The sequence below is a fragment of the Trachinotus anak genome, unplaced genomic scaffold (genome assembly GCF_046630095.1).
Source record: "Trachinotus anak isolate AG129_WGS33_773 ecotype Australia unplaced genomic scaffold, CSIRO_AGI_Tana_v1 ptg000008l, whole genome shotgun sequence".
Lineage (NCBI taxonomy): Eukaryota > Metazoa > Chordata > Actinopteri > Carangiformes > Carangidae > Trachinotus > Trachinotus anak.
In genome coordinates, this window is record NW_027273859.1 from 8,146,252 (window position 1) to 8,159,071 (window position 12,820).

At 43.5% G+C, this 12,820-nt stretch overlaps 1 protein-coding gene across 10 annotated transcripts in view; it reads right to left on the reverse strand.

The window, feature by feature from the left end:
- ncor2 (nuclear receptor corepressor 2) overlaps positions 1-12,820 on the reverse strand; it is an 84,539-nt gene that overhangs the window by 26,763 nt on the left and 44,956 nt on the right. For all 10 annotated transcript variants that reach the window (XM_071482291.1, XM_071482295.1, XM_071482294.1 and 7 more), the window contains 9 exons: positions 12,681-12,747; positions 11,355-11,527; positions 11,042-11,135; positions 8,720-8,898; positions 7,978-8,032; positions 7,776-7,874; positions 5,236-5,372; positions 3,206-3,366; positions 2,041-2,103 (listed from right to left, as the gene is read on the reverse strand). In XM_071482291.1, coding sequence (XP_071338392.1) covers positions 2,041-2,103; positions 3,206-3,366; positions 5,236-5,372; positions 7,776-7,874; positions 7,978-8,032; positions 8,720-8,898; positions 11,042-11,135; positions 11,355-11,527; positions 12,681-12,747 — 1,028 coding nt within the window. The remainder of the gene's footprint in view (positions 1-2,040; positions 2,104-3,205; positions 3,367-5,235; positions 5,373-7,775; positions 7,875-7,977; positions 8,033-8,719; positions 8,899-11,041; positions 11,136-11,354; positions 11,528-12,680; positions 12,748-12,820) is intronic.

Genomic DNA, 12,820 nt, shown 5'->3' on the forward strand with positions numbered 1-12,820 from the left:
CATTCTCTACTTGCTGCTCCTTTAAATGGATTCTTCCAGCAAGCAGAGCAGGGGCCATTATCCAGCTGCCTGCCTGCACCCAAGCAAAGCCTGCCAGATTAGTGCACTTACATAAACGCCAGCCAAGAAGGGTGCACATGCAAACACACACAGCTTGGAACAAGTGCACATAGACACAACCTTTGCTACACACATCTCACACACACACACACACACACACACACACACACACACACACACACACACACACACACACACACACACACACACACACACACAGCCAGGCAGAGCTGGTGGGTTTAAGAGAGAGGCTTTGCAAAGATTGGCCGTCCCTTGGTTCAGGTACCAGTCTTCATGAGCAGTGAAGACAAGAGTGATCTGTCTCTGACTGTGGCCCATGCCATCCTCTAAGGCAGCACTGGCTGGCGCTGCCATGCTGGAACGCTGATGTCCTGCCAGGCATTATAAATGCCATTATTCAGATCTGTTTAGTTCAAGGGCATAAACATATTAGCATCAAGACACCTAAGCCTCTTTAAAGCATATATATGTCAAGCACTGCAAGGGAGAGCACCTTCACGAGCTTATTCAATTCTTTGAGGAAATGGGTGGGTGGGGTTATGATCATGTAGTGTGTGAGTTCTTTGAAGGGGAATCCCTTTTGGCAGGTGAGTGGGTGGTTGTTTGAACTGATGAAAAATGGCAAGAGCAGATCCTTGTCTTCGGCCGTTGGTACTGTAGCTGGGGCTGTGCCGTTGTGGTTACATAAACCCTTCACAGAAGCCCTGCTCCCACCGAGCTGCCAGGCTAATCCTCTGGGATGGAGCCCCCCACTAATCCCACTGCAGGAGAATGGAACTGAAGACATTAACCGGGATTACTACACAGGACCGTGTTCAGGCCAGACCAGCGCCAGTTATCACAAAATAAAACCTTAACACACAAACCCACCACATACACAAACCCCAAATTGCAGGACAGACCACACACATGCACGCGCGCAGACACAGGCATACAGCACAAGATGCGATAACTCTTGTAGACCTAATGTGGTTTCAATATCACATTCAAGCTCCTGATAGCTGCTTGCAAAAGGCACATCACCTCCTGTTGATTACAAGGAAGGGCAGGTTCAATTAGTCAGAAGCAGAAGTGAGAGTCACACAAAGCATGATGACACATCATCTACAAATGGCCACAAAGCAGCCGCGCTGAGGTGAAATTGCGTTGAGTCATGTGCAGAAAGCAGGACTTGACATCGCAAACAGTACGAAGACATCTGAGACCAGGATTTTCAAAACCGTCTATAAAAAGATGCATTAAATACACAGCTAAGGCTGACATGTGAGAATACAATAAGTCAAAAGTGAAGATGTTTATAAATATTAACATAACTGCCTGCAGCAGCCATCACCGTTTCTTTAATCTCTCTATTTTAAACAGATAAGTCGCAGACAGTCAGTCTGGCGAAGCAGATCAGTGGGGAATCCCTTTCAAAAGAGTTGTACACATTAGAAACCACTGAGGCTGAGGAGCTCATTCAATCAGCAAGTAAGATTCATGCACTGCACGCAGCAAACACCACACTCACACAGAGCGCTTGTACGAGGAAAATGGGCAGTGTCAGCGACCTCTGTGCACCAGCCATAGGCTTTCTGGGTAATCTTCAGTCGGAGACAATAAACAAGCTGAGTTAATGACTGCTGCATTTGCAGGGGCTAGCTGATAAGAGGCAGACTTTACAGCCTGTTTGATAAAAAGACAGGCTGCCTTGACCCAGAGTGAGAGGGAAACAGCTCCAAAGAGCAGCAGACCCAGTCCAGGCAGACTGACACAAACACGCATAGACACAACCCAGCAGCACGTGGCAGTTGCTGCCTCACTAACAGGAAGTCACAGCCGCATCACTTGTCTATGCTTTCGAAAAAACAGTGCTTGATCTGCTGCTAATGTTCTTTACTTTGCTATAAGGTTTATAACGCCAAGTAACTTCGATGAAGTTATACTGCACAGGGAGAAGAAAGGTTTGTTCTTTATTACCTTTTTTGGCAGTTTCCATCTCTTCTTCAGTCCAGCGAGAGCTCTCATTCATCTCCAGATTGGCTGTTTAAAAAAAAAAAAAGAGAACCACTAAGTCAGAGAAGGCGGGCGGAGGGATGGGGGGAGGGGGGGGGGGGGTGGGCAGTTGTCACAAAGTCAGTTAGGGAGTGACTGACAAGAGGAAGGGAAGAAGAGAGAGAAATTAGAGAAGAAGAAAAAAAGAGGTTGGGGGGCAGGGTAGCTTGTGCTGCTTGCCAGTGAGGCACTGCAGCGTGGGTCGCTAGGGACTGTTTGTTTTAGATGGAGGAAGCAGGAAATCCAAGGAGAGAAGTCAGTTAATGATTATAGACATAACAACTGGCTTCATTCCCTGCATAGGCCCCAAGCCAGGCCGACCCTGGCCCTGTGTGTCAGACAGCGGAGCAGGAGCCTGTGCTCATGTGTCCTCTAAATGGACCTGTGAAGGGCACAGAGGGGCTGGCTAACATTGCTACCAGGAGGAGAACAAACAGTGGTGGATGGGGTGGGGGGCTGCTGATGAGAGCCCCTACAGCCCGAGTCACCTGGTGATTCCCTGTGACTAAAACCTGTGCTGCAGGAGCGACTGCAGCATGTACACAAAATTGCTGACGCATCAAAAATCCCTCATAGCCTGCAGCAAGAGGGTTCGTGTGTGCACGGTTAACTTACCACCTGCCAGGAAACAAAGCGCTTGTGGGGAGGGCACTGCTGACACTGAGTATTTTCTCCTTAAACAATACTTTCACAGACAGACGGGATTTAAACTACAAATCTCACACAGTCCCAACTTTTCACTGTTCTGATTTTTCACTATACCAGTTATGGGTGTCGCATTTGTTAGACAGTGATAAGTGCAAGACTGAATATGAATAAATGAATGAAGATAAAAGGAACAATAGTGCACTCTTGTGGTGTGGGACTGGAGACCACAACTACATCAAAGGTGAAACAGTCAATCCTGTGTGCTGGTACTTACCTGTAAATCTGTTTCATTGCTCCTGACAGGTGCACATTATTTTGCCCTACATAATATTTCACTTTCCTCATAATGAATACGAAATGAAGTTTATTGTCAGGTCTGTGTATTCATCAGGTATACAACAGAGGAGCATATTGGTACTAATTTGGTGCGGCTGAGACTGACCGAGCTCATTGGTGAGGGGCGGTGTGGTCGTCTCCTCCACTTCACTGGTCATGGAGCGGGTGATGCGGCCCTTGCGGCGGCCTTGGCTGTTGGCTGTGCGGCGACCCTTGAAAGCCACGGTGGGCTCTTTGTCCTCTGCGTCTTCTCCAGAGGTGTCATCCCTGCATTTGAGAGAGGTCAACACAGTCAGCAAGAGATAGACACAGGGTGTTTGAAGGTGTACATATGATGGATCACTGGTATCGGACCCAAAATCCCAAAGCTCCTATGTTTGAGGCAGCATTGTATCGCACTGATGATAATCATTTAGACACCAAAAATACTGTTTTTATTACCAAACAACCAAATGTGCTTAAGCCAACTGAGCACATGTTTCACTGCTGAAGATCAGATGAAATGACGTGAATGATGAGCTGAAGATGGCTGTAGTACAGATAAGGTCCGGCATCAGCAGGGAAGATGCCAAGAGTCTGCTGATGACTAAGCGTCACTGACTGAAAAAACTTTGCACTTAAATATTGAATATGATAACTTCAGCTCAGTTTTAATTAATTGCTGTAAAAAAACGTTCACTCGATCAGAAAGATGATACTCAAACCTTAGTCATGGTTTAATTTCAGACACAATGTGCTGACCTACAGAGCTAGGAATAAAAAGTGTAAAAAGTGTACCACTGCTTTAACATTTGTACGTTGCAATGTAGCCTACATTTTGGAGTATTATCCACAATCATTAAGTTATAGATAATGTGTTCAACAATTGTGAAAACAGGGAGTAGGGAGATCTCACTGGTGAAATAATACAAACACAATCTTTTCTGAGATGCAAATATTAAGTCAGTCCCTACACTTGAATTCAAACTTAGGTCCGTCACCATCATGTCCCTAATGCTGTTGTCCTCCACACTGGATTGGCTTTAGTGAGAGAGACCTGGCCACGTGTTCTTTCTCTCTTTTTCTACCAAGATAATTTATCGAGTGTCAGCACAACGCCATACCAAGAGACAGCCACTGAGTTTGAATGCACTGCTCCTCCATTCACCTTCCCCCCACTACATTAATCTTGCTGAGAGGAGCTGGTGGCACACTAAATATAGGCAAGCCAGCTGTGCCAGGGGAGACAGGCAGGTAGCAGGGAGTGCTGGGAGTCACGGAGTCCCCTGGCCTCGCCTCAGAGCGGGGAGGCAGTAGGCAATGCTTCATCCTTTAGTCTGGGCACAGTTGCTCATAAATATGACCTGCCATGACTTGAAATTGCTGCAGTGGACACCCTCAGCTGATATCATAATATAGTGCATGGATACAGAGATAGACTGCTGTATTTATCAATTAATTCTCAGGCAACAGAAAGCAGTGATATTCCATCTGTTGTTTTGCCTCCTTTATTGGCTCTGTGCCTGAAAAACACCACCTCCACCACCGCCACACTCACCCGCTTGCCCACACACACACACACACACATATTCCTCCCTACACACCGACAATTCAATCTGACAGCTCTGCTAATCATACTGCGTATTTTCCCCACCAAAAAACCCGAGACTAACAAAATAAGCACAGAATTTAAAAAATGACACTTGGCATTCTATTGGGAAGAGGAGAAGCATAAACAGGAAAACAGCTGTTTTAATAGGGAGACAAACGGACTCTTGAATTTGCCGTAGGTGGAAAGTCTTGCTGGAGGTGAGGGAGTAAGAGCTCAAGGGTTACAGAATGATTGGATTTCCAGATCCGCTCCCCTTCGCCAAACCTTACTCCTACTCTATTTGCTGCGGCCTGACCTGGAACAATTAAAAAAAAAAATGTGTGCTGGAGAAATGGAGAGAGTTAGCAGGTCGCTGCAGCTGCTGCAGGTTCAGGCTCAGACAATGTGGCGGAAATGTTTTCACTCGGCTTCATCTTTTCCTCTCAATCTGTGGGTGTACTTTTCTAAAGCATCAGTAAGTAAAGTCATCTCTGCAGCACAAATCGTTTAGACTTAACATTTGAGCTCTTCGTGGACGGTTTAGTCAGCATTAAAAAGTGACTCACTTCATTCCATCCTCCTTGTCTTCAGCTTCATTTTTTTCTTCATCCCTCTCTCCCTCCTTCTCTTTCTCCTCCTTCTCCTTTTCTTCCTGGCTGCTGCGGTTCACTTGTTGCTGCTGCTGCTGCTGTTGCTGGCCATGCTGCGATGAGAGACAGAGCAACAACAGGACGCTCTGTTACAAAGACGATCCCAGGTAACTGGAGACACAGACTTACAAACAAACAACGCAGCCTCTCCTGTAACCTGTACACCTTAGACGTGTGGATGGACAAATGTGAAAAACAAATGCAGTCATCAATGAAGTGTGTGTCTGTGTGTTTTTGAAGGGAAAACCATTTTGTGTAATATATAAATTTTGTTAACTAGAGGGCATATCATAATCTATTCTGTGACCTGTGAAGAGTGGTGGTTTTCTGTTTTTCTGTCACTAAATTTCTCCATTATTTATCTCCTTTCACCACATGTATTTTGCACTTGTTTGCAATCAGTGAGTGAGTTGGCACTTCCTGTGGCAGATCTGATATCTTAAGACATTATTCAGATAAAAAATGTACTTCTGCCACACAGCTGTAGACAGCACAGTGTCTGAGTGGTTTTCTTATGAGACAACTGCACAACTATGTTTTGCAAAAACAAAGAAACATAAAATGACTCCTCTCTTTGTCATTTCCAGAGACTTGGTTTCATTTATCTTATTTAAGTGCAAAACAATTACAAACCTAAAAAAAAAAAATCCTGTTCATGTTCAGTACAGGCAAAACAAAACAGGATACGAAAGTTCCAAAATTACAGCAGCACATTTCTGCTGCATAACTTTTGTTCTATAAGCACCCAGAACCACTTCCTTACCAGCTTCCTGCCTGTCTGGGCTTTTAGGGTTAGAGTTCAGATGAGTACAGACACACACAACCTGACCAAAAACTTTAAACACCGCTTAATACTGACAAAGCTGATATGCTGACACTGATAAGAACTACTGCTCTGTTTGATGTATTTGCAGTTTCTGCCTTTGGGCTAATCCTCATCCAAAGAACACAAACCTTTGTTGATCTCTTTACTGCACATACGCTCTAAAAAAAAAAAAAAAAAGCCTGCGGCTCCTGGCAAGGCAATATTAAAATGCCCCTTTCACTCGCATACTCTTTTTTTCCATTTGCACAATATCACTAATGTCCTCTCTCTCCCTTTGAAATTAACTCAGACTGAAAACAAATAAAAGCCATAACTCAATAGGAGTTAATGGCCTCACCGGCCTTGTGTTCAGCTCAGACACTTTTTCCTTTTTTTTCTCCTTTCCCCAGATGCATCATCAGCCTAATAATCACTATCCACCCTAACTATACAGATCTGTTAGCACTGCATCTAAACATGCACCAAGCTGTTGCAGTGGCAGACCTACAGAGTGTAGTTAAAGGAGACAACAGAGCAGCCACTAGACTCAGTGAGGCTAAAAAAAAAAGAAAACACATTAACGTGAGCATTAAGCTATTACTTATCCTCACCATTTCTCCAGTATCCAAACATAATCTCTATTAGCATTTGCAGTCATGCTGACATATAGCACCGCACTTTCTGTTCCTCCTCTGCAGCCACCTCCCACTGTGGCTGTGAGCTATTAGTGCGAGCTGCGACATGGGAGATGTGGAGCAACCTGGCAGGTAATGAGCAGAGGTTTCTTCAGGAAAGATGAGGAGACACCATCCTCATACCCACAGGAAAAGGTCGCCAGTAAATTAATGCCCCATTTCATTAGCACCCCACTACCATAAAGTGTAGAAGGTAGCACCTGATCCAGGGCTAAGTAATAACTAGGATCTCATTAGCAATAGAAATGACTTGTGTTTAAAAACCTGTCAGTATGGAAATAGTGCTGACATGTGGGGTTGAGCAAATTGCGACACTTGATCAGCACTACTGAGTGACCTTTGGTGTTTTATGGCTTGAACTACCTCACTGTTCTGCAAAGACATCACACAGGACACACTTCAAGCAACACAATTGTAGTCCTTTTCAAAGAGTTTAGATCGTTCTGCATGCTGCATTTGAACATCAGATACATCACGTTTATCTGCGCTGTATGCCTCGCAGAACTCCCTGTGCAGCCAAAAATTAAGACTTGTCCACCTCTGCAAAGAAAACATGTCACTGTATACAACAAAAATCAAGGGAAACTTAGTAGTGACTGTTCTTGCCAAACCCGTTTGACAGCAGAGAGTGGCATCAGGCCTGAAGTGTAATGACTAAAATGGAAAACAAGTTTTTCTTCACCTAGCAAACAGTATTAGTTACTGTCATTAGATTTATCTCGCTTGGATCAAAGCATCTGCTAAATGACTAAATGTGAAGGTAAATGTAGATAAATGAGCTCGATGACTGATGGCAGCTGATGTCTTGTGGCCTTGCACTAGTAAAAGGAGAATTTCTGTGCAGCTCTTCTTAAAAAAACAGAGTGGTGCACTTCACATTTGCAAGCAAATGATTCTTGCTCCATGACTGGGCCTTATGTGTCTTCTTGAACTGTGAGTTTTTGAGGTGAGAGTACCTGGCTTCTTCCGCGGCGTCTGTAGTTCCTCCGCACGATGTTCTTATAGTTTTCATTCTTTTTGGTCAGGTAGTAAAACAGCACACACTCTGCCACCGTCTGAAACATGAAAGAAATGTCATTTCCCAACCATCATTTCCTGAGAAGACTGGATCCCACAGAACAACACTAATTCTTTCATTCAAAAAAAATAAATAAATACCTTTCTCTCCAGAAAAGATGCAATCAGACCAAAGTTTTTGGGGTGCTGGATGAACCTGTGGGAGCAGAGCAAAGAAACTCTCACAACCTGCTCATGGAATGATTCAAAGTTCATTGGCATTTGCTGAAGTTCTCCAAAAGACGTCACAGAATAACACAAAGAGAATGACTGAGGAGGTAAGGTCAGTGCTGATGCAGAAAAAAAAAGATCAAATCCACTGCATCAATCCTAAATGTAGAAATTAGATATTCAGTGAATTATTAAATATCACACTGGACAGTCTTTAGTGATCAAATATCTTTCTGTATGTTTTGGATCAGAGTTGTTAGGATAACAAACATGTGAGCAGCCTTTAAAAGCACTGATTTTACTGTGTGGGTTTAATTTAATTTGGCAGCTTGAAACGCCTCCTCTCGCTTCTCACGAAAGGGGAAGATTCACTTCCTTAACAACAACTTACTGACCCTTTATCGGTCACATACACTTCATCTTGCTGCTCAAAAAGAAGCACTCTGTGTAATAAACAAGAGTGGAGCTAGAAGCTAATGTGACATTTGATAGATTTTAATCAAAGAGTTTAATGTAATTAGTCAAATGCCAAAATGTTACAGTCAAAAGCTCTTTTTAAATGTATTTTTCCCAACAAATCACAATGTAGCTGCTGGGAAACAGAGATTAAAAAGGGGATATTTTTCTACTCAAAGAAGATTAAATCATGACTTCAGTGAAGTTTTCTGCTTACTTCTCTCTGAAAGTGTCCTTCTCCTGTTCGCTCCACATGTTCATAACCTGCCGGTCCTTGTACACCTTCATAGGGTCGTCCATCAGTCCATTCATGTTGATGAACTTGATGCGTTGCTGCTCGGCGTCGAACAGCATGGGAGGGATGACTGCCAGCTGTCGCATTTGCTTCTCTGTGTTCTGGTGTACACAAATGCCACAAACAGAAACCAACATCCTGGGGTGAGTGGGCTGGTCTCGAGAGGGAAACTATCCAACAACATGGTGCTTATACTGACATGCAGTATATGAAACCTGATGTGGTGTTGCGCTTTGTTTTGAAGTTAGGCAAAAGTTCACGAGACACGAGAGGAACTTTAGGGGGGTCTTGTTGGCTCAACAGACTGAAGCGCGTTTCCTGTCAAATATAAACTTCTCTACAAAAGAAATCTTTCCTGTCACTCTCTGATTTACAGTCTGACAAAAATAAGATCACATCTGAGGTTAGGAAAGGGAAGGAAAGGAAAGGTGTTGGTTCTAGCTTGAGGGGGTAGGAAAGTAGGAAGCATTTCTTGAGATGAGACAAGTCAATCACACTGGACACACTGATCAGTTTGATGGGACCAGGCTGACAAGAGTAGTGCATATCACAGTAATGTCCAATATTATCCTTAACACCGAGAGCAGTGCCTCACATTGTAGGACTCTGACACCACAAGCCTGGAAAATCTCCTGCCTATGCTGACTTTAACATCTATAATAAGCAAGATCAGGCAACCATTATTTTTTCTTAATGGACTTAAAACATGTGAGCTATGAGCATCTGAATTTTTGAAGTGTAACTACGGCAACCTTTTCAGCCTAAACAGCAGGCTGGTATATTTTAAGTCAAGTCAAGCCAGTTTTTTTAAATATAATTTGCCTCAGACTGCTGTCTTAGACACGACTGAAACCTCTGATGCTGAAACCTGTCCAAAAGCAGCCAAATCTGACGGCTATTACATGATTATGGCTTTGAAGCTCATGCTGACATTTACCATACTCTCCCTCAAAGTTCAGATTCACCGTGGAACTACTATAATGTGGACAAATACACGGACAATAATTACTGTTGCACTATGTGTCAACTGCACACATTAGATTGTAAAAAAGAGGCTGTAAAAACTACCAGAAACGATCAAAGTTTTGGGAGCATTTCAATTGAAAGCAGCTGTGCCGCTGTGCTTGCCGCTGGGCTGCGGTGGCCTTTAAGGGCTAGTATTTAGCTTTGGCTAGCCCTGCTAACTTAGCTACCACAAATATTCCAATGGCATACCAGTTGAGAACAAACCCTCGGTGTGAGCTGGTATCTGTGAGTGGAACCACAGCAGCACAAGGCTAACCCAGCAGGACAGCTGTGGTATGTGACAATACACACTGGCATATGACACATACACACATACATAGAGCTATGTTATGGTGATTTAAAAGGCTTGAGCTGCAATTCATGGTGGAGAAGAGCTTGTGTGGCTCATGTCTTATCTGTTGGCAGCACCTGGGAGTTGTTCAGTGTTATGCTGGATCATTTTCTTCATGTATGTTTACCACCTATAATGTTGTTATCCTGATTGTGCATGCTATGAATCTACTATGTGCTCTGTTCTGTACACACGACATCTATTACATGTCTGTCTGTTCAGGAAGTGGGATCCTTCTCTGGTGCTCTTCCTGAGGTTTCTTCCATTTTTGTATTTTTCAAGAGTTTTTTTGTTTTTTAAATTATAGTTTTTCATTATATGACTCAAGGGTCTATAGGCAAAGCATGCCATATGCTGTATAGACTGTTAAAGGCACTTGAGCCTAATTTGTAATTTGTGATATTGGGATATATAAATAAAATGACTTGACTTGATTTGCTTGTTTTTATTATGATTTTTTTTTTATCTTGACTACTGTTCACAGAAAATAAAATGTTTTATACAGAGAAGAGAATAATGGCTCATTTAATGGAGACCTGGCCAACATAATTTCTCTTAATTACTCCTGTTTACTTTGAAGCACTCTTATACACTCACCAAAATAATCAGTGGACTACTCAATGAAAATATTACATAATTAGAAATTAAGCACATCTATATTTATGTGGCATATAAATACATTTTTTAATGTAAAGTTATCACCGCAACACCACAGGTTTCATTCTTGGTGGCAGTGCCAGCTTTGGCGTGTTCCACTCAAAACAATCAGGCCTGTGTCTGGCCAACGTTGTCATTTAAAGCTCAAGAGCAGGATAAGTTGCCAAGGAGCAAGTGGAGGGTCAAACCATCTTAACATAACACAACTCAACAATAACAGTGGATCTTACCTCATGCTCTGATATTCCATCAATAATCTCAGACACTTCATGTTCACTACGAGCTGCGGACGAGGTCAGCCCACCTCCTCGCTGCCCAACACGGCTACAAAAGTACAGAGGATCCGTCACTCAAAACTACCCACTCATTACTGTAATTACATCAAACAATGAAATAAATCCACATTCATTCCTTGCAGCAACTGCGGTAAGTAGGCAACAAATCGAAGTGATTAAGTCAATTCCAGAAATTAACTGTCTTTTACTCTGTTGAACAATCACAGACTCCATGTTGTGAGAGGGGGAAAAGACCCTGTAATCTCACCTCTGCATGCGCTCCTGCATCTCTCTTTGCTTGCGGATCTCTGGGAACTGTTTCTCGTAGTACTCCCGCACCTTGCTCTCCTTGGCTCGGCGCCGCGGGTTGTTTTCGATGCGCTCCACCTTCTTCTCCCAGGCTTCCATCAGCTGGTCATAGCGCTGGCAAAATTTTTGTTCCTGAAGCACCACAGAGAAGGGGAAAGGTCTCAATCCACAACAATAACTCTATGTCTTACCTTTGATTTCAAGACAAAAAAACTAACAGACCACTAAGTCTGAGGAAGGACAGTTTCAGAACATTTAACAGGTACCACTAAAACAAAACATTGATGTTTAAGACCTCCCTAACATTTGATATTAAAATTCAGTAATCTTCCTTAGCTCTCAGTCTCTCTGGTGTCTCCTACCACGCAGCTCTACATGCCCAGAGGGGGCAAAGTGATATGTCGCTCTTCTATGGGGGGTCTGGCCTTGAGCCATGGCTGTGGCAGACGACGGCCCACTGTTTTCCCAGCTTCCTCACAGGCAGGCTGTAAAGCAGGCCATTAACCCTGGTGCAGACACGACCCTCAGTAGGCCCATAAACCACAAGGTGATGTCTCCCCGCACTCTGCCCACAAGGAGCTACCTCCCCCACTTAGACACAACACGAGAGAAGACTCGACACTGACTCACATGCTTTTGATAAAGGTTCTGCGTTTGAGCACAGTTCTTTCTGACCTCACATAAACCTGCAATACATAATAAATGCAGAGCTATGGCACAGCTGTTGACGGCACCATCTCCAAGGTTGGATGCAGTTTGAAAACAGCTGTTTTTATACCATGTTCCTCACATGTGGGTAGATGCAAATTTCATGGTAAAACTGTAGACTCGATTTGCAATAATGATTTTCTGTCAGGACAGTTGACTTTAAGATGTCCGCCTGGCTGAAGCATCAGAGCTCACTCCCATTGATCTCTGCTTTATTTTTAGTCATGCTCTTTGGCTCAGTCTCGCTCAATCACTGGCAGAAAGAGAGGTTACTAACCCTGTATAATGCTCACTTAAGTGTTTGGCTGACAGTGAATTCAGCAGATGTGTATATAAAAAATTTTTTTTTTAAAGTCCAGGTTTTCCTTTCAGGTGATAGTGTGGGAGAACTTTTTGGGTTTTTCAAAAGCAATTACTTCCCAAGGGCGCAGTAACTGTACTGACAGACCTCTATTTTCTCTTTGGTCTGCCTAAAGTGGCCACTCACATCAAGAAGCACCCAGCACAGTTTCACTCTAGTCATCAGTCATGGGCCGGGTCCCAGCAAAGAGTCAAAAATATGGAGATCTCCACTTACCCACTGCTTACGTGCATGATTTCTCCTCTTGAAGTATAAGATGAGCTTCTTCCTCATTGCCTGGTTTCTGAGAGAGATGAAGGCCGAGAGGCGTGGAGAAAACAGAGCGGCAGAGGGATAGAAAGAAAGGCATACGGTGA